The sequence below is a fragment of the Gasterosteus aculeatus genome, chromosome 4 (assembly GCF_964276395.1).
Source record: "Gasterosteus aculeatus chromosome 4, fGasAcu3.hap1.1, whole genome shotgun sequence".
Lineage (NCBI taxonomy): Eukaryota > Metazoa > Chordata > Actinopteri > Perciformes > Gasterosteidae > Gasterosteus > Gasterosteus aculeatus.
In genome coordinates this window covers 7,617,146-7,641,459 of record NC_135691.1, presented here as the reverse complement: position 1 = coordinate 7,641,459, position 24,314 = coordinate 7,617,146, and the positions used below count along the sequence as shown (strand labels likewise).

Genomic DNA, 24,314 nt, shown 5'->3' with positions numbered 1-24,314 from the left:
ACCACGAACAGAGCACTTCATTTCTGATCACTTTCACGATGAGCAACCACGCAGGGAACCTTGAAACCGGAGCTAAGGACTCTGCAGTGGTGTATTCATCCCGTAGGGCGAAGTGAGCCATCAGCGCGTGTTCTGCATTAGCCCGTGTGTGAGCAGTGTGCAAAGACGGGATTGTAGCGCCACCGAGCTAAACCCTGCTGACAGGTCCTTTTTTTGGAGTGGAGGAGAATGGAAAGGATTCAAATTACAGTGTTCATCAGTGAGTAGCTGGGACGCTTTTTTATTTTTTTTCCACACATTTTGAGATATGCTCAAAGGTATAAAGTCAAATGATTTCAGCCTTTCTAAACTAGTTGAGTGTCTTTAGCCCGCACTAAATCTGAATTGGTTAAGTTGAAATGTGTAACTGCTTTTTGAACCAGGGGAACTTCGTTTGGGAAATGTTCTCGTGTTAGGAGTGCCAATAACCAGTATTTAGTCAATAGTCAATAAAGCAGCACAAAATCCCCATAAAGCACAAGGCGACAACATCAAATGACAATGAAATGAAGGATAAGCGGTCCTGAGGCAGAAAATATTGCTGGAAAAGTGACTGAAACCATCAAATATCAAAGTAGCTGCTGATTCATTTCCCCAATGAACAATTATTGAGCAAACCTTTACTGCTCTAAAGTAGCTCTTGACCCATGTTGGTGTGCTCTGGGATGGCAGGGGACAACTGTGGAGGTCAATCAGCCAGAGACGTCCTGCACCTGCCCGGCACTGTGACATTCCTGGGAAAAAAAATTTACTGTGGCATTTCTTCCCTTACTAGATGTGCTATGAGAAGCAACTGAAAGTAGCACAACACTTGCCATGATGGATCACCAGAGGGATCTGGGGCACTGCTGCTGTACATCTTGAAGTTTCACATTACCACAAGCTTTGTACGTACAGTACAGTTTTGCAGTTTCTTGAAATATAAAAAATCCGCTCTGCAGATATCGAGGATATCTTTGAGTAACTTAACTCTATAGCAGGAAGTTCTGTGACATTTCTTCCTGTAACAGCTCTGAATATTTGGTTGTGTAGGAGTTGACTCTTTCTGTCTCCGCCACGCGTAGATATGTTGAACATTTGCCCCACAGAGAGAATGGAGGAAGACTGAGTGTCTTGGACCAGAGAACAGGAGTGTCCATAGAGATTGCCTGTCTGGCAAGCAGCCATCACTCTACTGTTATAGACGCTCACATTTATATGGCTCTTACTTTGGGAAGAAGGAATGACTTGAGGGGGAAAAGGGTGGTGGGGTAGTAGCATGCAAATAAAATGGTACCAGAATCGATTGAGAAAACGTCACCAAGAATTATTATTAATCGACTAGCAGTCCTTATGTTGTCTGTCTTACGGGGACGACTTTGTCTCTGTGATGAACTAAACTTAACATACTGTAGGTTAGTTGATACAATAAGTCTGCAAAATCATTCATTTTATGAACCATGCTTGCATGATAACGTGGTCCTCTGTGGAAAGGAAGTGGAAAAGTTGGTGTAACTGGGGAATTTTCCATTTGTGAAACAAATTTTTATTTTTGGGGGGGGTGGGGGGTATTTCTTCCTATTTCACATGAAGAAACTCCCACTGACAGACCCCACCGTCCACAGGCTTTAATGGCAGAGAAACAAAAAAAGTCTAAAAACCCGTTTGTGAAGCGTTGTTGGAAGCGCACACAAGAAACAAGGTGCTCTGAAAGGTCTGCTGTCCGAGCTCAAAGGAAGCCCTGTACTTGCATGTTTACAGCCCGGCTAAAGTCAGACCCCTGCTGCTGGATGAATGCAAGGCTTTTCTTTGGCTCAGCACATCTTACTCACCGATATTTGTGTGGCTTCTGAGGAATGGAAGGTCAGCATTTTCGAGGGGGGGTAATTATACTAGAACCAGTATATCATTTTGAGGAGGAAATAGGGTGTAATTTTCCATTGGGTTCTCTTCAAATTGCAGCTCTGTCTATTCTGGGTCATTGGAATGCCAGTTGAGGTCAGCATTTGTGTCAACTTTAGAGCTCTGTGTACCGACAGTGCGGGTTAAAATGAGGTCCAAAGGTCCAAAACCCAGAAACTGTCACTATCCCAAGGAGGAAGTTGCACAATTTGTTGTATGTGTGTGTGTAAATATATACATTTTTTAAAGCTTTTTATTTTCACACATTGTCAAACATTTTTATAAATTCAGCCGCTGGATGGACATTGTTGTTCTACATCCGCGCTGGAGGGGATCTCCGCTCCTCCCGTGGGCCCGAGTAGTAAACGAATCCCGACATCCGTTTCCGTCGGGGGTCCAAACCAGTGTAATTGGTTTGCGTTTAATGCTGGTGGGCGCATTTTCTTTTCTAATAAAAGAGAACCATATTGTGATCCAGATGGGGCTGCAACATACGGTCCATTCAATATAAATGTTCGCAGGCCATTTGACAATGTTCAGCGGGCTGTTCACACATGCTAACCACATAGTCATTGTAGTGGGAAAATAGGCTTTATTGGATGTTATTCACCCACACTCCCACTGACTCACCCACTCCCCCTCCTTATTTGTCTTTTAAGCTTTTTATTCCATGACGAATGACTTGTTGCCAAGAAACTTCTCTGGTAAACACAAGATTGAAGATGATTCTTTTTTTACGACTCTTTGTGGAGATGATAACTTTTAGGGATCGGTTGGTTGCAGCCACTATAAGTGTACAAAATCAGATGAGTTTTAGTTGATGGAAGACCGTCTGAGAAAACAGTTTGAGTTCAGCAGGGTTTTCACAAATTTAAACAAACTTGCAAGGGCGACACTAAATGAGTGTAAACGTATTTTTGGCACATATCTCGAGGTTATAACTGCTTGGTCTAAACAATATAAAGTGGTAAGAACAAGTATTTGATATACTGCCAATTTTGCAGGTTTTTCCCCTTACAAAGCATGTAGGAAGGAGTCTGTAATTTTTATCATAGGTATTCTTCAACTGTGAGTGACGGAATCTAAAACAAAAATCCAGAAAATCACATTTCGATTAAAAAAAAAATTACTTTCCAGTTTATTGCATGACATAAGTATTTGATCACCTACCAACCAGTAAGAATTCCGGCTCTCACAGACCTGTTAGTTTGTTTTTAGGAAGCCCTCCTGTTCTCCACTCATTACCTGTTTGAACTCGTTACCTGTATAAAAGGCACCTGTCCACACACTCAAACACACTCCAACCTCCCCACAAAAGCCAAGACCAGAGAGCTGTGTAAGGACATCAGGGATAAAATTGTAGACCTGCACAAGAATGGGATGGACTACAGGACAATAGGTAAGTAGCTTGGTGAGAAGGCAACAACAATTATTAGAAAATGGAAGAAGTTGAAGATGACTGTCAATCTCCCGCGGCCTGGGGTTCCATGCCAGATCTCACCTTGTGGGGCATCAATGATCATGAGGAATGTGAGGGATCAGCCCAGAACTAACTGCAGGACCTGGTCAATGACCTGAAGAGAGCGGAGACCACAGTTTCAAAGATAACCATTAGTAACCCACTACGCCGTCAAGGATTAAAATCCTGCAGCGCACGCAAGGTCCCCCAGCTCAAGCCAGCGCATGTCCAGGCCCGTCTGAAGTTTGCCAATGACCATCTGGATGATCCAGAGGAGCCATGGGAGAAGATCATCCGGCCTGATGTGACGAAAATAGAGCTAAGTCTACTCGCCGTGTTTGGAGGAGGAAGTAGGATGAGTACAACCCCAAGAACACCATCCCAACCGTGAAGCATGGAAGTGGAAACATGCTTTTCTGCAAAGGGGACAGGCCGAGTGCACCGTATTGAGGGGAGGGTGCATGGGGCAGTGAATCGCGAGATCTTTACCAACAACCTCCTTCCCTCATTAAGGGCATTGAAAATGGGTCGTGGCTGGGTATTCCAGCATGACAACGACCCAAAACACACAGCCAGGGTAACTAAGGAGTGGCACCATAAGAAGCATCTCAAAGTCCTGGAGTGGGCTCTCCAGACCTGGACCCAATAGAAAATCTTTGGAGGGAGCCGAAAGTCGGTGTTGCCCAGCGACAGCCCTGAAACCCGAAGGATCTGGAGAAGGTCTGGATGGACTTATGTCATGCAACGGCAAAATAATAAAAAAATAATAATAAAAATGTGATTTTCTGGATTATTGTTTTAGATGAGTCACGCACAGATAAAAATTACAGACTACATGCTTTGTAAGTGGGAAAACCTGCAAAATAAAATACTTGTTCTCCCCACTGTCTTTCGCCCATTTAAGACTGCTGAGACTAAAACAACATGACTAGACTCTTAATCCCGCCAGTTTATTAAAAACGAGCTGTCTGTTGAGTTGCAGTATCTGAAAAACCAATATCCCCCAAACCGGTGACTGAAAATCCCGTAGCTCCTCGGGCAGCTTTAATTTCTCTTTCTCTCTGCCAGTAGCTCCTCTCAATCAGTCTCCATCTTCAACTGCTCTTTGACCCCTCTGTCTTTTGTGCGAGCAAACTAAACTTCTCTCTCTCTCCCTCCCGGCGTCCCGACAGCGCCATACATCAGGCCGGTTATTGAGATGATCCGTCCTCGATGCTGGCTGCCGCTCCCCGTGGAGGCTGCGGGCTTAAGGACATATGCTGACAATAGCCGACTTCACATCATGGCACTGAACACAGCCATTACAGACAGGGAGGTAATTGGATTCACAAATCAGCCGTGGCTCCAGGTTTATAGTGGCGTAGGGGCTTTATGGGTCATATTTCAAAGCGTGCTGGGCAGCGTGTCAGAGAGATGGGGGGGTGGTGGGGCTCGATGGTAACGAGAAACTGGTGCAGGAGGGACCTGGGCTCCAGATTCGCCTTCGGGGACTCCAGTAGGGAGAAACGCATCGTGCATCCACACACACACACACTGTTGCGCTGTGCGTTTCACCCTTTATGTGTAATGGACTGAAATCCGAACGTTGCCTCTTTTTTTCTGATTGATATTGTGATATTTCACCGTCTATTTATCCGGTTGCCTTTTTTTGCTTCAAAATACTTATTTCACACAATACCATCTCTTCCTGTTGTGGATGCTTTCTCTCCCGTAGACAAAGTGAATATCTCCTGAGTCGCAGGGATGTTGAAGATACATTGTTGTGGGTGTTTATGAGACCGGGTGAGAGGAAAAGCTCAGGGTCTCGTCGGCGTCTTCCTCTCCTCCACCTGAAACCGACTGCAGGTTCTCAAAGACTTTAGTTTTCTTGGTCAAGTTTTATGAACTATCAACACGTAAAATGGAATTGAATCTTTATTTGCCCTGCATTGTATTCTGTCAGTGAGCTCGTCCACACGAGGATAGTTTGGTAGGTTTGTGCAGTAAACGCTACCGATGTGTTTTTCCTTTGAAAGAGCCCTGGTGGATTGAGAGAATGTAGAATATGTGACGACTAAGTCAGCAGTTTATGTTTATGTAGACCAAAGAGCTCCCGAAGGCCACGGCAGAGTTTGAGTGGTAATTTATTATTATTAAAGGTGCTGGTGTGTTTAAGTCATCATATTAAGTTGGTCACAATGAAGTGTTGTTGGCAGATGTTAGAGGGGATTAGATCACGCTAAACAGCCCCATGATAGTGTGAAGTGATGTGGCATGCATCTCAACTCACTGTATCAAAAAGTGTAAAATATTTTATTTCTTGAATATATAAGACTATATTTTTCCGCTTAGGTTGTTTTTAAAAGAAAAATGTTTGTCAGTAGAGCAGCTACACATTGAGCAGCTAAATATTGAGCAAGAGAAGCCAGTCAATATTCGTTCTCTTTTGATTCAATGGTCTCTTAATTCCCCTAAAATGTCAATTGGATTCAAATAAAGTAATAAAAAGACATTAAACTTGACATTGTCAATTCCAGTTTATTACATTAAATTCCAGACCAATACTAGCCCTCTTCCATCTTATAAGGGGATGATCCAGCAGCATGAATCTCAGTCTGTCTTTAAGGACTGAAGCGAGTTGGATACCATCACCATGGAGAGAGACCAATGTCCGCTTTGATGCTAATATAATTGGTTCCAAAGGAGTTTCATTACTTTTTGAGAACTTGACATTGTTTGTTTCCCTTTGGCAGTGCACCATGCTTAGTAGTCACACTCTCTTGCACTGAAACAGGAGAGCGTGGGTGGGATATGCAATACTCATCTCTACTCGCCAGTTCAGAGTCTCCCACTGTGGAATCAGTGTTGGAATGAAGCTGTCAGCACCGACGTCTGGGAGAACAGTTTGTGGTGGTGCTTGTGTTTGCGTGTTGTTCCCCGACTGGAATGCTCTATGTGTGTGTGTCTTAAGTCTGTCTATATGTAAATGTGTCTTGTTGGACTGGAAAGAACCACCTCTGTCCAATGTGTATTAACAGTGTGCTTATTGAGCCTAAAATCCAGTAGTAGTCTTTATATGTTAAATTGCAACAAAGGATTATTTTCATTATAGATTAATCTGCCTTTTTTATTCCCCCCTAACTTGCTGTTGTGGTACAAGTCAAAGGTTGAGAAAGTGAGAAAAAGCAGCATCTTGATCTCACAGCTGTTGTGAGGGACATGCTCAGAACCAGGCCGGCACAGTTTGTCACGAGTAAACATCCACCCGGCAAAACCCGTTGTTACAGGCTGCTTCCTTTCATGTACTGAATAATCGGCTGGTGTTACCCTCTTATTCTTGTCGGACCCTTTTCTTTCCCGTTTCGGCTCTAATCACATTAGCCATTGATGACTGTGTGACCTCGGCCCCCGGCCTGTCTGCTGTGATGGATGGATGGATGCTGCGAGGAAGACTGGTAAAGAAGAAGAAGAATAATACGAGCAGCTGAGGGGAGACGAGCTTGAACGGGTCGTAGCCTCCGGGGCCGTCCCTTAGCACGATCTACGGGGCTTCACTTGTTTGTGCTGCTTTGCTAATTAAACAGGGGAGGCCCACGGTGGCTGTTTTGCTTAGTTTCTCTCCCCTCTAATCTTCCCATGAGACCAGATAATGGATGGCGTGAAGGCAGGCGTGCGTGCAGCCCCTTCTGTTAATGGGAGGGATTTGTCTCGTTTACTCGACTTACTCCGTGTGTCCTTATTCAGGGCTTGGCCAGGGTGTCATGGCCGAGGATTTGAGATTTTGGCCTCCATCCAGATGTCTAATGGCAGATGATATCGTGACAAGTGCTGCTGCAGACATGGATATGCTCAGCCCGGATTTAGCGCTCATCCTAATTGTCTGTCTTGTATCGTCATTGTTGGTTTCAGCCTCCTGTTCATGGTCACATTTTCTTTTGCTGTACATGTTAAGAGTCCAGCTACCACTCTACCAGAACTACCATTAATCCCAATGAGTAGAGTTGTAATGCTTCCCTCGTACTCCCAGACTTCACTAACCTGTCTGGCCCCAAAAAAACATTTTGTGTGTGTCAGGCAAACAGTTCACTGTCATATGGCCTAAGAATGCTAATCGAAGACATTAATACATTTGACATGTAAATCCATTCCTCGTTTGAATATACACGCGCCTGCAGGGAAACGGAGCAGCGTTGGGAAGGACAGACCCGCTCCTAGTAGAAGTGTTCCTGTGGGCAGCTAGATCAGATTTGCAAATATCCAAATCCCCCCTAGCGATGTTGTGACGGAGGCTTCTGAAGAGCCGAGCAGTCAGCGGCAGCCCCCTGACCAGAGGCTCATTGGCCGACACCACCCTTCAAGAGAAGCGGCTAGAGGCAGACGCCACTTCAGCACCGCTCGAGAGAAAAACGTCTCTAACTGAATTCATTTTGCAATACGGGATTGGTTGGGAGAGCGTGTATGAAGCCGGTGTCTCTGTATGAGTGACATGCCACAGAAATTCCCATTAATGTGGATCCCTTTTGGGTGAAGTTAATCCGTGAGAGCGGCTGGAAGGTAAAGGGAGGCGGGTGGGGAGCGGAGACATTCCCTGCGTTGTCTAGTTGTTGAGAGTCAGATGAAATGAACATGCAGAGAAACACGACTGCGCAGATAGCTGGCCATCAGATATGGACTCACCAATGATTTAAGCTTGGATCTCTCAATGTCACTTTATGATTTATTTCGTGATCATTTCATTATCTTAATTAACTGATGGGATTTGCCAGTTTGTCATAGATTTGTAACAGTTAACGTCTATTTCTATCTTAAAATTGTGGCACATTCATAAAAACCTAAGAAGAGCAACTAATCGGACCGTGTTGATCAGAGTTGACGTTTACATAAAATATATGAACTCTCAGAATTTTAAAGGGACACTTTTCAAAGTAGATATTTGAGTCCTGATATTTTATGTGATGAGGGTGTGAAAGTATTTGAGCTAACCGCCATTCTTTCTGGATGTTTGATCCGGTTGCTTCATTTTGTCATCTGGTGATCCACAGCAGTTGGCTGCCTCCTGCCGCTCAGCCTACAGTACAATTACAGAGAGGCACTATAGTTTATAGTGGCCATGAAACCACACAAAGGGTGCTGGAGCAGTAAAAATTCATAATTCAGTTTCACATTCATTTGCATGACTCGTCTGGAGCCAGTCCAGGACCACGCAGCCAAGAACGAACATCTTGTTGAAGTTTAGAGGGCGTGTGCTTTCCTGCAGGAACAGATTTCGGCAGTATTTCAAACGGAAATCTCTTTTTCTTCCTCCCTACTTCTGACCTAGTGGGTTGTGTGTCAGTCCAAAATCAATCGGCAGAGTTGGCAGTTGTGTAGCATTTTTTAACCGTTGGATGCTGTTTGCATTGTTGTAACAAAAACTCATGTGCTAATCAGTATATAATTCATCAGTAGATTATCTGGTCCGTGTAGTGTTTATTCAGTTAGTTTTAGACCAGTGAATAAATCTTCACTTCAGTTAAGAAATACAAATATTCCGATTGTTTCTTCTGGAGGAAAAAAAAATGCAGTTGTGATGTATGATGGAGGATGATCATGACGGTGAAGTGTTAATGTTGGCTAGTTTAAAAATTTCAGACATCCGAGTTTTCTTGTGGAACTTGTGGAATATGAAGCAACTTTTTAAGGACACCTCCTCTGCCCCCCGCCCGCCCCAATCCAAAATCCTTCCACGCGCCGCCTGATTGAACACACTGGTTTCATTCCTCCCTCAAAACGTGTGATTATATGTACAATTTGTGCACTACGTGAAGAATCTTTTCCTGAAAGAGTGCAGGATGTGCAGGGTGGCCGGAGCTGCTGTTCCTGTCAGACAAGGGCTCTATTGATTTGAGCAGAAGATTGGAATTGATTGGGAAGGAGACTGAAATCACTGAATCACTCCAGTTTAAATGTGGCGTACTCTCCTGCCGATGGTAATGAATTCCTTACAGGTGTTATTCAGAGGCAACCCGACACGCAAAGTCATTACATTTTAGAATACAGTTTTTGAGATTTGTTGTGCACAAGTGCTCGTTAACCAGTGACGAGCAAAGAAAAATGTTACTAATGTTCTGTTGTTGGGCTTACTGATGGAGACGGAAGACAACGCTGCCATCTGGAGCGCTCTGCTTCCCGTTTGCCACAGTTCCTCGGCATTATTTCTTCACCATCCCATGTGTTTGTTTTGCCTCTACCAACTAAGGGTTACTTTCGTTAATCCAATAACAAAAGCTAGACGGAATAATTTAGCAAAGTAGCTGTCGATGTACAAAAGAATCTACTCCACTTAGCGCAGCATTGATGGCTTCAGATACGAGGACGCTTCCTGCGACCGCTCGCCGCCATGCATTAGATGTCTTGATGGATTTACGCTCGGCATGGACTGTTCACTCATTACGTTGGTTGAATGGCTGCGGACGAGCTCGGTCGCCTCCTCCATAGCGGGATAAGTGTGATCTATGAACTGGCTAATCGTCTTTGTCCTGATCGTTTCCGTGACCGGGCCATTAAGTGTCTGGAAAGGTCGTTTCCTGTTCTATTTCAGGAGAGCGAGAGAGAGAGAGGAATACTCCAGATGATGTTATTGTTTGGTCTCTTTGTCAAATTGCTGAAGCTAGTGCTCGGAGAGAGGTGGTGGGAACAGCTGGGAATGTGGAAGTTATTTTCAAGGAGGCCTCCAGATGGTGAGCCGAGGACAACTTCTGCGCTGGGACACAATTAGGGGGGGGAAGTATGAATTCCTAGCGTATTTGGAAACAACAGGGGCATAGCTGACTCGCCAAACGACCTGAGATTCTAAGATATGACGCAAATACGTGATCATTCACCTTCCATTTTTGGCCCTCTTTTAAATCATTGATGGGATGTGAGATCTCTAAGTGAATCCAAGTAGCCTACTCGGAAGTGTTTACTCTCCTCAAGGCTGATGCTCCTTGTGTCCATTAGAGTTAGAAATGAGCGACAGGAAGTGGAGTGTTTGCCATTTGACAAACATGCAAAGGAAGCAGAGGTTGTTGGCTCCAAAGCAAGCTTCAAGCTCAGTTCATGTTACAGAACAACTGTTTGATTTATAGTTCAAAAAGGAGTTTTTGCTTCCACACAGAAACACACGCAAAGTGACAAATGTGATCTATTCTGGTGCTCGTTGGCGCGGGAGATGAGGACTAAGGTTGAGGTTGTAAGGTTGTGATAGGACGTCAGTGGGGAGACAGGAGGGCAGATCAGGAGTCACACACAGGGTTTGAACCGGAGTCTTCCAAAAAATGTCATTGATGGTATTATGTGCAATCAGTTTCTCTGCACACGCACATCTTGCAAAGTTCACACAGCGATTTGTTTTTTTATTTCCTCCTTTTTTCCATTTTTTTTTCTTGTCAGAAATTGCCCATAACTGTTCCTTATAACCCACGGTGAATCTGCAGATCGCTTTTCTTGTCTTTGGGTTCTACTTTTTATAAATTGCAGCGCAGCGGCCCCACACCCAATATCATCCATGTCTCATGCTCATTGGGCATCATTTATACTCAAGGCTGTGGTTGTTGTTTCATCGTTTCTTTATGTGAAAACATCCCATTACCAAGAATTGAAAGTGCAGGTCAGGTCATATTTAAGTTATGAGACAGCCCTACCAATGATGAGAAGTGTTGGAAGTATTTGTATACTATGGATGTTGCCTAAAGGTTAGTGTTAATTTTACCCAGCTGGCAGAATGCATTGAATTCCACTCCCAACGGGCGGGTTAGGGTCACTATGTGACATAGTCTCCATTTTAAATAAAGAATGTTTATTAAGATTGTTTTGGACTAACTCCTTTTGCCGTTTGCAGCATTGCACTGTTAAAATGAGTCAACTACTACCTTTGCTCTTATTTTGAAATCTTTTGCATCGTCTGTGTGCTGCTGCTCCTTTTGTCTCGGCGTTTTCTCATTTAATGCATGTTGTGGAAGATTTCCATGTTAATCGGTAGAAGAGTTTCTTTTCCCGATTAAGTCTTCGCAAGATTCAAAGTTGTCTTTTGGCTACTTTATTTCACTTGCGCGGGAAGAGTGCACCGCAGTCGCTCAGTTTGTGTCTGTGCTGAAACGACGTACAAGACACCAGAACATCGTATACATGGAGGAGTTTACGCCCCAGATGTTTTACATACCAGCTGTCTGATGTGGGTTCATCTGGTACCTGCAACCGGCTTTTGACAGTTTTTGGCACACTCAAGATCATAAAGGTGTTTCAAACGCCTCATTACTGCATAGTTTTAACATTCTATCACCTCACATCCGGTAAAAGTAATGAGCTCAGGCCGTAATTCACAGTCCGTTGTTCTGCTGCTCCTCCCCTAGCCGTCTCCCTTATATTCTCCCAACAGTGCTGTCACTGTGCTCGCACCCGGGCTCCCATTAAAATGCTGATTCAGCGCACGCTATGTCACGGCGCTCCTCCCTTTCCTTAATGAGTCGGAGCTCGGCTTCAGCATGCATCGGTGGGAACCCGAGGCATTTGAATAAATCCGATAAATCATCATGTTCCCCGGTGGCTTTACTTGACTCGAGGGCAACCTGTTGTGACCCCGACTGCTCGCAGCCTCTCCGAAGTGAAACAAAGATGCTGCTTCGTGCTCTCGCGCCCCTCTTTGGCTATTTTCTCTATTTATGCCTGTTCAGTGTGGCAGCTCTTCGAATAGATTCTTCCCGACTAGTTCCCTGGTCATTACGGAATGAACTTCATCTTGCCTCACTGGCTAATTCCTTCTGGCGAACACCCCCCACCTCCCCTTGCTCTGGAACAAATACATTACCTCCCATTTTCCAGTGACAAAACCACAAGGGACGAGACAGACGCACAATGAGGCCCGACATTTGCTGCCACAGGGTCCATTAGCACTTTCATGTGTGACTAAACATCGTTTATTTCCACTCGCCGCGCAGAATGTTGGCGTGCCTGTAAAAAGACAAAAACCTACATGTTTGATTTCGAAGCAGTGTTGCCAAATGTTGTCAGAAACATTCTTCATTTCCAACCTCTGTTGAATATTAAAGGGCAATTCCACCGATTTGTACACACGAAGACCAATTAACTCATTTTTTATTCTTTCACCTTACGTTTAAGAGACATAACAGGCATAAATTATACCCATTTTTTTGGTCACGCTTTCATTCTAGATATTTTTCAGTAATCTGGTACACTTTCAACAGCAAACAATGAGGCCGGATTTACGAAGCACGTTGTGTCCCAGTAAACTAACGCGCACGTATCTATCGACCTTTTGAGCTCCCATAGAGTTTTCACAGAAACTGTCTTAAGTACGAGTCGTACGTACTGAAAGCGAAGAAAGGTGCCTCCACACTCGTCTACTAACCAGCGGGTTCTATCGCTGCAGCATATGTGTGCCTGTTATACATCAGACTTCACTGTGAGGACCTGAGCTTCCTGGACCAGAATTCCGAGCTCTGACTCGGGGAGAATGACAAGTAGCCATCTGGTGATTCTTTCTCTTCAGACCTGTGCGGCAGCTACATACCGAAATAGCATCAAAGGCAAAGCGTTGTGTTTTGAAAATGGGCTGTTGCATCACGAGTGCTGGGATCTCACTTGCAGTGTTACTCAGGGGGTCTGATACTCTTTCTCATTTCAGGGAGGGGGGGAAGAGAGGCGTTGTGCAGGAGGTAAACAATACAAACGGCTACGGAGCATTAATTGACACACAAGGGGATACGGCGTATCTGCTCTCCTTGAAACTAAGACAGCCTCTAGGATGTTCTGAAGAATACTGACACGGTGTGGGCTTTCCTTTCAAAACCAGAGAGCAACAAATCTGTGGTGACGCAGACAGTGAGTGAGGGAAATTAAATGTATAGCGTTTTGGAAAGGCCATGAATTTGTTTTGCCTAATGAAGCAAATGCGTCTGAAATTTGACCCTGGCTGCAGGACTCCTTATTATTTTGAATTAATTATTTTTTTCTTTTAAGTGACACGCAAAGCTTGCAGAGAAGGTAATTAATAAAATACAGACTCATTACCAGAGCTTAATAGAAATTATAGGAGCACCCGCATGACGACCTCGGGCTTTAATCAAATATTAAAAGTATGAAAACCTTCGAAAAAATAATGCCGTGCACCAACGGTATGTGTATTATATGGTGAGATAACGACTGAATATGTTATCTTGAGAATTAATGATTGTTGTGGTTTGACTTGTTCTAATAGTTTTGGACAGTCTTAAAATTTGTGACAAACAAAAAATGAAGCACGTGTTCTACACTCAAACACAAAGTGCAGCGTCTCGCTTACTTTTAAAAGCCCTGCGCCGGGGGCGGCAGCTGCCAGTCATAAATCTCTTCTTCCCTCTGCACTCGTCCGGTCTCTTTGCAAGGAAGAAATATAAGTGGTCCGAAGCAATACATAGAGCGGTCGGCAATTTGGGAATGAGCTACAAATATTACAACAAAAAGAAGGGAAAATGGCAGCGAAGCACCGGAGTGAAGAGACGGGCCTAATTAAATAGACTCATACGGATGGGAGAGAGCAAGAGGTGGATCCTCAAATGACTTGCAGACATCAACAAAAGACTGCAATATGTATATTTTCTTTTTTTAAAAACCCTAAAAGAACAGTGGGGCCCCCTCTTCAACCTAAACCCATTTTGATCAGCAATAATGACTGGCATCTTTAAACAGCGGCCCCCTTGTTTGCTTTAAATAGTGCCCGAGGGCTCGGGGCAGCATCGGCTCAGCTGCTTATTGTAAACCAGCAGCTGATTATCCGAACATCAAAGACGGCCAACTTTGCGCGGTGTGAGCCGCTCTGTTGAAGTCCCACGTACTGAAGCGTTTAGGGGAAGAGGCAGCGCTCCCAAGGTCGTTAGCAGAAGAGCGCCCGTGCCAATCGTAACGCACGCCATCCCGTAATAACGGCGCAGCGATTGTCCTCGTGGCCGACGTGTCCTTTGTATTGTGCATGTGCTCTGCGTTCACCCAAAGGACCTTCGGGCCGTATAGGCGAGAACGGCTCTCTGGGGAGGAGCCCACATTCTCCATTAATGGTCTCGTAGGCTTATCGGGCGGACGCTAAGCATCGCTGTCGGAAGACGCGGCGCACGCACGTGTGAGCTAACGTGACCTTATTGACCGCAGGGTTGTGTGCATTGCAGAGAGGGCACGAGCCTTTAACTGTAGAAAGGGGATTAGTGTGTAAATGAAAGATTCTTAGTGAGTTTAATGGAATAGAGATGAGTGGATGGGAGATTTAAATAAATTAACCTTCAGTGAATTCCCCGAGGCTCGGAGCAATGACAAAGGGGGTCTGAAGAGGATTTTTCTTTTTTTCTTTTTTTTTTCCTTGTCAATGATATGAACAGTCATGGCAGCGCAGCAGAAGTGACGACAGAATGCGTTATACTTCCACTGTGCATTTTGTAACATCTATGCATCTGTGTGTTGCGGCTCCCAAGTACTGGAGTTTACGTTGCATGCAGAGTGCAGGCCACTTTCGTAAACGCACAATGACATGTCCCAACGTTAGCATTATTTTGAAATGTCATCACAGCATCAGGGAATAGATTAACCTTTAGCAAGCTCCCAGCGGGAAGAGCATAATCCTCTCTGCGGCGTCATCCCGATATTAACCCTGATTGGTGCCTCTGACATTTACTTAAAGATGCAAAACGCTCAATACTCTGGACATTCTCACTTTATTGGGATGTGATGAAACGCTGAAATAGTATAAAAATTCTATATTACGCTATATTGTGGAACTGCCATTCAGTTGTTTTGCGTCCCTTGAAGGGATTGCACTCAGGAGAGAGTTGGTATGGTGTGAGTTAGCCCTGTCCCCCGTACTTGAGCCATAGTGTACAAAGTTAAAGCAACAATAACAAATATCTGCATAATATAACATGAGTCATTCTACCCTTCTCTGATTTTATTTTATTTTTGGAGTTTTTCAAGAGCAAAGTAATAAATGTTTGTAGATCAGGAGATGAGCTGAATTGTTTGTACAGTGCGTCAGCTGTACAGCAGACACATTGTCTAGCTGGCGTCATTGTCACAGCATCTGTGCCGCTACCCGAAGAAGCTCCTCAGTCTCTCAGCTTTTGGCAGGTTTCTATGGTAACCATCAAAGTTAACAACCTGCATCTTCAGATGGGCAAAGGTCACAATGGGTAACTGTCACCATATTCACTTTAATCAGTCGGAGTTTCGAAATATATTTTGCCTGTATTATTAACTGATAAATCTCCTGGAACTAATTACAATGTAGGAATCTCACACCCGTCTCCTATCATGTGCTCTGTCTGCAGAGATGCTGCTCAATCACGTGCGTGGGGTCGTCCAACGACCCCAACACTGCCTGTTGTTCTAACGGACCTTTTGTAGCCTTGGCTATAAATACACAGGAAGTGAAAAAACTTGGCTGATACCGTCAGAAGAATTCCACAACTGCCTGGCATGCTTTGCCATTCACCGCTAAGCCACATTCGTCAGACACCTTGTTGATACAACTGCTAAGGGCATTCGCAGCGTAAGCCGGCTCCCTTATTTAGCAGCTCGTGTCCCTTAGTTCCGGTGGACACCCTTGGCTATGAATAGAGCCATATCTCATTGTTTTGCGGGGGCCTGATCTTTTAGCGAGACTTAACGGAGGTCTGGTGACTTTCATCGGTGACCTTTTCAGGTGACTGAATGCTAATTTAAGATCCTGTTTTGTAGACCTGCCAGACCTGCCAACACAACCTGGAGTTCTGGCCCGTGACGGGCACGTCAATGCGCCGCGACCCGCAGCCGCCTGCTTTGCAGTAAATCGTGATGCGGCATCATTTTGCATGTTATCAGACGGCGACTTGTGCCCCGCATGTCTGACTCAAGGGTGACGGGCAACGTGACCTCTCTCGGCTCCTTGTTTTAAAATCGGTTATTCAAAGACTCCACGTCCTTTCCTCTCCAGCTACATGGTCTGCATTCTGACTCAAATATCGACAACTTGCTGCACTGGGATTGGTGCTCATTTGTTGAGGGAGTAATGTCAACATCCCCTCTAATATGAGGTTTCCCGCCGTTTTATCCAATTGGAAGTGGAATATATTTTGGACAAAAAAAGTAATTTCAAGAAGAAACTGGACTTTGAGAACTGGCTGCCAGCTGGGCCGCATCACGCGTACGAACAGTGTGGACTTCTTCCTCACCAAGAAGGCCGCACAGTGGTACCGTTCAGATTAAAATGATTTACTATTGCAGTATATTGCCTATATTGTCTCTATTGGTTCTCTGTATTAATCAATGATGTCTGACGTTCTGACGAGTTAAAAGAATAAAATAAAACCGGAACACTTGGCTTTGTGTTTGTAATGGGGCGATAGCTTTGAGTCCTGCTCCTAGATGTTCCTGCTGTTTTAAAATCTGAGTGAATCATGAATACATTTTTTAAAGCATTAATCCACAACCTCGTAAAATGAAGTAGTGCAATCAAATGTGCTCAAATTGCTCCACTTTAAATATTTAACAACTTCCCTTGGACTCCAATTACAACACGGTTGTGATTATTTCGCTTGTCTTGAAAAATAGCGGTATTAAAATCCAGATATACGAATTCGAGAGAAATCCGTAGCACTTTATATATAAAGTACTTTGTCCCAGCATTGCACTGTTTTTGCTGTTGAGCATTAAAACCTTGTTGCTCTTCAGATTCGGTCCTGAAAGGTGAATATGGCCCACCACTTGGCCTGTCTTTGATGCCGGGAGGCACTTTGTTTTGCTCCAGTAATGAATGGGAACGGTCAGAAAAAGGAAATTCCCCTCTAAGGTTGGACAAACAATAATGTTGTGTGCCACCATCTGGCCCTTTGTCTTGTTTGGATGAATGAACCTGCAGCATTCTACACGGCCTCCATGTTTCTCAGTGTTATCTTAGATTAATAGTCCACTGCTTAGGCTTCACACACACACGCACACACACACACACACACTCGAGCAGAGGCGCTTACCTGCGACGTTGGGCTGATACACATTCCCTAATGCTCTGCATTATTCATACTGTACTGCTGGGTTTATTAGCTGATCCGAGTCGGATTAAGGACTTCAGGAGAATGATGCAAACATGCTACCAGGAGAATCATTGCAGCGAGGAGCAGCGGCGCTTAATGATGTGATCTCTACAGAGGGGTCACAGGTTTGAGCCCCCGCAGACGCCGGTGTGCTTTGAAATCATTAAAAGTGGTTCTTTGTGTTATTGCTGTCAAACCTCATTTCAAAACTCCTGAGGCACTCCATGACCAGTGATGGGCGTGTCTTTCCCCTGGCTTCTATATTTGAGATGTGCATTGCTGCTGTTTGATTATGGGCCTCTAATATCTCATCCATAGAATATTAGAAAATTATTTCAGCTTCTTAATCAATTTAAAACAGGCCTAGCTTCTTAACCTTTAGATAGTCGACCAAGAATTTCACAAATAACAATAACAATCTATTCGACATCCGATCATTTGGGTGTCGTGTCTCGATTATTCCGGTGCACTTTGGTTTCCCATGCCAGACACCTTTTTCGTTCTAATGACCCACTGAGTTCATCTCATCTTCTAATGGTCATGTCTTCTTCTGGCCCACTACACCATAAATGAGGCATGTTGTTAACGCGTTCACGCAAAATCGGGTCACTTTCATTTCTGGTATCTCCTCCCGATGTCACGCAGCATGAGGTTTATCGGTTTGGTCTCTCCAAAGCCTCCACTCGTCTCCACCCACTCTCCTGGTATTTATTTTCTGTGCACTTACATCACTCTCCCCGCTATCCAGATGTTAAAACACTGCCCATCAGCCTGCAGACAAAAGGAGTAGCCCAGAATTGACACGGTGTCTTTGGCGGGCCGCAACTCTCCGATAAGTGGTCCCGAGATAAAATCACACGGCGACGTACAGCCGTTTTGTTGAGGCTGAATGTGTGAAATGCTTCACTGCTGCATCACTTTTTAATCACACATTTAAGTGCAGCACATTTCCACCTCCTCGATTCATCCTCTCACCTTCCTTACACCACATTTAGACGTCCCTTCCTGGACAATAAGATCAAAAGTAGCTGCTTCCCTCGATGCCGACCGGGGAGGACGTAGTGAACGCTTCTCCGCTGTTTCCCTGTCAGCTCTTCAGCACCGTTTCACTCTTTTCATGGTTTCTCTTGGCCATTTTCTTTTCACAGCAACTATCGTGCCATCAACTGAAAGGCCGTGTTTTGTAAACTGCTGACGGAGTCGACATCTGCAGAGCAATAGATTTCTTTCACTCTTGACACCATTGGGGTTCATCATTAAAAAAAAAAAAGAAGTGTGACTGAAGGGTGCTGGGAGGAGGCGGACTTCAGATCTCGGTGTGTAAGCTCAGTCAGAAGATCTATTCAGACCGACTGCAGCAAATTCAAAGTCACCTCTGCCTACACGTAACAGAAGAGAGGGTATTTGAATGGGAGCTTCTTAATATTAGTATAAGAGTCCTTCACGGATTAGACTGTAATTATCTAAGCTGTCGTACTTAAAAAGTACCAAAACACACTTTAATTGAAGTATTCTCCAAAGCGTAATCTGAGTCTTCATTTCATAAAAAGGGAGATTTGTCACAACAAAGACCACAATGGCGATCCTTTCCAATTATATTGACACTCGGAGCGCTGTTTGGATTTGATAATGACCGATGAGGGTCCCCTTGACCGCTGATGGGGCCACGGTAATGTGTGGCTGCTGATTGGGTGTGCAACAGAGGGAGGATAAACAAATGTATCATGAATGTTTCATGACTGCAGACAGAGTCTCCACAGAACCCCGCTTGGAATCACAAACAAATACACAAGCCCAAAAGAGAGGAAACGAGCCGATGCATCGAGTTAAGTTGTTATCATTTATTAGGACTCGGGAGCGAACTCGACATTGTTTTTGTTTTCATTACTTATGGAGGTGAGAGCTCTTTTTGTCCTGTATTCATGATGTGAATGATGATCCTGTTATTGTGAGATAGCGCTGAGCAACGACAAAATGCAACAAAAAAAAAAACATTCCTTCCTCGCTGAACTGCTTCACTGATTGATCGGCCTCGTTATGCAGCGCACCGTACAGCTACATTTACATCCTGTTTAAAATCGAATGAGATGTTGTTTTGGTGGACGTGCTGGTTAAATATTGAGCATTAGATTCTAAACAGCATCATTTCAAATAATGATTCTTACTGGTATGAGACTTTTTTTGACCCCTTTTTTGGCATTGATTCAAAAAGCGATGGAAATGGTGTGCCAACTAGCGCACCTTTGTGCCTCGACTGTATGGTGGCAAAAAAAAATTTGCATTGCAAGCTGGATGTAAATGTGTATGAACGCTGCGAAATGCGATTGTCTGATGTAAAGCGTCTCTTCCTGTTGCTATAGTTTGTCTCTCTCTGTGTCTTCCAGGACTCAACTCTCTGTCCTTCGATCCGGCCGGCAACAACGACCCCCTGCAGTTCAGCAGCTCCGGCGGGCCGCTGGGTACCGAGTGCCCCCCTCTGGAAAGCACTGGTGAGAATAGCAAGAAGAGGAAGCGGGCCAGCCTGCCTCCAGGTACTGACGACGACTAACTGGCACGCGTTGCGCTGTTGCTGTTGCTGCTGTTGCTGCTGCAGGGTCCCTATATGGGGTCTAATCCCAGCCCCCCCCCCCCCCCCCCCCCCCCCCCCCTTCACTCCATCAATCGGGTCAAATTTCAAATCTCCTCCTCCGTTCAAACCCGCTCTGATAAGAAATACTTCTTTTTTTATATTGCTCAGATCCTTTGACCCTTCCTCCACCAACATCAAATAGCTGCGATGGGAATTGTGGCGTAATCCCATAATTTGGTGGTGGTAGGGGTAGAGAGGCGAGGCGGGGGGCGCTCAGTCTTTGTTGTTTTCGATTAGCTTGCCATGTCCTGAGGCTGTTTAGCTCTTTTTTTTGGAGGTCAGGCAGCAAACTGCTCCGCCGAGATTGTGTGCCTGACCGTCTGTTACCGTGCCAACACCTCCGGCCAATCAAAGCTGCAAACATGCCTCTAGCTTTCTCTCACATACACTCCATACCTGTCGCACAAACGGATGCACTGAGCAAGGTTTGTCCCTTCACACGATGCAAAGTGTGCTGTAACGAAACCGTGATTTGAGTTTTAAAACGAGGCCCGCGATGCATCAAATTAAAGAAGGGCTTTCTAATTAAAGAATTAGAGAAGTACGGAGTAATGAATTGCTTTGTGGGTAATTGGAAGGGCTCTTGAGAGGGAGAGGTGGTGTTCCGTGTTCTCCGCTTCCTTGGCGATGCTAATTGGACGGGATTAACACCCTACATTAACACGGCCCTCATCCACAATTCATCTTCCCTCGGACCGGTTCACGTCTTGATGAAGTTCCCTTTCAGTTCAGCGACCGAGTCAAACTATGATGAAAGGGTGTCAAACAAAGGACCACTGTGTGTCCAAATGATTGGATTTATTTCCACACTGTGACATTAAGACTGGTGAGTGAAGCAGTTTTACACTTTGAACTAAGATGGCACATAAAAATCAATTCTCCCTTTGGTTGATTCACCAAAAGTTCTCTCGCACAGCGTTAAGAAATAGGTACCAGCTTATGGAACAAACTAAAGCGCATCAGTCCCGTCTACAGCTGAATGTATTGACCTCCGTCCTCATCAGCCGATGAACATGTATTACTCTATTTTCTGCTATCAGCTTGTACATCACAGAACACGTCTGTGTTCAGTTAGGATGTTGGGAACCAGAATTTTCCTTTCCACTTTATTTTTAAAACTCCTTTTTTTTCTTTTTCTAGTAGCTAACTGAGTGCTTCCTATCGTTTTGAGGAATTCAACAACAGTTGAGGGGAACCAACTGGTTTGCGGTTCCAAGGAGCCGCTCTGCCTCGCTTTCAGTTTGAGATGCTCAGTTGTGTTCAAGGATGAATCGTTTCCGTCTTGCTGCTCAGCGGTGAGGCCGATGCATTTCCTCTCCCCGGTCTTTATCTTGCTTGTGGAAAGATGTGCAAAGCGGATTGAAACACCAGTAACGCGTATGAGTGGCCCAGAACGCCACTTTCTGCCGCAGAACTCGAGCGGGAGAGACTGTATTTCTTCACTTCCGTGCCCCATTACTGGAAAGCGTCTTTTCCAGTTTACATGTCTAAACCTGGCCGTTGCAGGAAGTGGACGGTAAGCCGCCTCCTACTGATGTGCGTTGTTCTTGCTGCTCGCGTGTCTTTGAGTGCAGCGCCGGGGGAATCTGATAACGATGGTGGGCCTGAGCGGTCTCCAGTGTCGGTCATCTCTGACGGATTGCCCCCTCTTTTAGATGGCATGTTTATTGGGTCTACTTAAAGGCACCCTAATGGATAGATTCCTCTCATTACATTCGTTGATACAACAATAAATAATTCAAAGTCCTGTAAAGTTGCAGGAAATATTTTAAGGTTGAATTAATATTCACTCTTCTAAAAAATTCAATCAGTCAGTGTGACTAACTCAATATTTTTATTTAGTTTGGTATGAATCGGCTCTGGAGGAGTTTTTTAGTTTTTCTAGGCTGGATTTCATTATGTCACGCCTGGTATGTTAATGTAACACTAATAATCATCCTCATTTGCAAAGCAGTTCAAAACAAAGTTAAGTGCAATTTGCGAGGCGAAATGGAGACACTCGACGGAATGAAAGGGCATCAAAGAGAGAACTCAAAATGGGAAACAAATTTCGGGTTTTTCCTTGTAAACAAACAAATATTATGTACATTTTATTATTCACCAAGTGTGTGTGTGTGTGTGTGTATGTTTCTCTCCCTTTAGGTCTATTACATGAGTTGATGGCATTTTGCTCCTCGTACAGCTTTTGCCAAGTACTAATCCAGCATTGTTTACACTAGAGCGATGATCGTTCTCAGCGGGTCAATTTGCCTGCCCTCCGGAGGTGCTGCTCGCTCTGCTCTGAGGAGCCGCTTATCGCTCATCGGCCACAGGGAAGGGAATAAGATTTTTACATTTCGTATTTCCAGAAGTGGGCATTGAGCCACTGCAGTGAACGTGTTTTACTTAGAAGCTTGTTTATTCAAAGATAGTTTATATTCAATAATTGTGTCCAAATCACACCACCATAGACGTCTTTGGGTCCTTAGCAATGCACCGGCCGACTGTGATGTCGATCAGATTAACTGCTCTGAGATATCTGGAGCAGAAGAAATGGTTTAAAAAAAATGGTTTGGTCACAGTTCAAATGAGCAGAAACGCTTAAATGGGTGTGGATTTAATTAATAGATGGTCTTGACGACCAGTACCAAAGAGAGCTTGATGGCGGAGAAATGTAACGTTTGTTTTTGGGGGGAAAGTGTGAACTAAATGCCAGCTGTTGGGTCGGTAGGGTAGTATGAAATCATTGTGTTGAAATATTGCAGATTGCACCGATTAACCAGCTTGGAATGGCTCTTTCAAGTAGAATAGGTTGGACGGGTGCCGAGGACCCTCATAACAAGGTTGTTTGACTGTAAAAACAAATATTGAGCAGCGGTCAGAACCGAGGCCCATTTTCCAACCTGAGGCCATGCATATAGATTAGTCCAGGATTAAAGAAATCCTCCCACTGAAGTTTGTCTCTGCATAGAAATCAATTACTGAAATATGATCACAAAGGCCGGTTCAAATCCGTAGTTTTGGCAAATAAAAGAATCGTGCACTCGCCGATTCAATCTCTTGTGCATTAACCTTTAGCCGCAGCTGAGAGAGAGGTGTTGAATAAAACGCTATTGATTCTTAAGCAGAAAGGTTAATCTAATTTAGCAAGGGCATATAAGCATGCATGTTGTGTATGTAGGGAGTGGCATGATTTCATCAGCCAGAACACGTAGCAGCCGCAAAATGTTTATCTGGAAACGGATTACTACATGCCAGCGTTGTATGTATTATTGAGACTACTCACTTTACTGCCGAGAACATATGCAAATATTCTGAGGCTGCTTTTATCCAAGCAAAATGTTATAAAGCATAATTATTGATATTTGTATAGATTTCTTTTCCAAGTGAGAATATGTAATCTTTCTTTTTTTGTTAATGATGTCCGATGTGACAAGACTTTGTCTGTCTGTTTTTTAAATATAAGTAACTCTAGGCTCTGCAGCTTCTCAGCAGCAATGTTTCAGGCATAATATAGACAAAATATATAAGTTGGCATAGACTTTTTCCCACTTTACCCCTGAAAAGCAATTCTTTGGAGAAAGCGAACGCTCTGAAATTCTAATAGGCTGCGTCACATGAAAAGAGGGGGGAAAAAGAGCAAGTTTGCTGATAAAAAAATATATATTCCATTCCCCCTTTGTTTGAAATAACACAAGCTATTTTACTGACGAAGACAAAAAATAATCCTTACCCTTTTACAGGTGTGGCCTTTTAGAAGCAAAGCCATCCTCGCACACTTCCTCCTCGGTCAGGGCTTGTATTGGATTCTGGAACCATTTGTCAGAACCAGGTCTTCTATGGGAGCATGAACATTCAGTCCGCACCGCACATTTCTTCCTTATGATGAATGCTTCTCGGTCTGACTGGCATTTCCCGTGTGGCGCACCAAAACCCTCAGAAAGAAAAAAACTGCACTTCGGCAAACGGAATGTGGTCTGTCTGAGAAGGTTTTACATAAGTTTCCAATACTGCATGCACCAGTACTTTTTTGTGGCTTGTTTTTTTTTAAGGGCAAGTAATGGATTTTAGCATGAAGACTGTAATATGATGTCATTGACCTACCACCGGGAGCCAAAGAGCCGATGGAAGGTAAGTAATGTAATGGGATACTCGAGCTGTCAGAGATGACACTCCATCTAGACGCATACAGCTGTCCTGGCGTGAGAGGGGGGAGGGGGGGGTCCTGTTGTCGAGGTTGTGGTGGGAGACTGACGGCTGGATGTCCGTCTTTGTGACG

The 24,314-nt window shown here is 44.4% G+C and overlaps 1 protein-coding gene and 1 pseudogene across 10 annotated transcripts in view; both read left to right on the top strand.

The window, feature by feature from the left end:
• The window catches only part of enox2 (ecto-NOX disulfide-thiol exchanger 2), a 123,527-nt gene that overhangs the window by 38,644 nt on the left and 60,569 nt on the right, over positions 1–24,314 (top strand). For 5 of the 10 annotated variants that reach the window (XM_078100718.1, XM_040174007.2, XM_078100723.1 and 2 more), the window contains one exon: positions 19,812–19,916. In XM_078100718.1, coding sequence (XP_077956844.1) covers positions 19,812–19,916 — 105 coding nt within the window. Of the gene's footprint in view, positions 1–19,811; positions 19,959–24,314 lie in introns of all 10 variants that reach the window. The other 5 variants (XM_040174008.2, XM_040174006.2, XM_078100724.1 and 2 more) reach the window with 1 other exon arrangement.
• On the top strand, positions 687–3,867 carry LOC144406143 (uncharacterized; annotated as a pseudogene).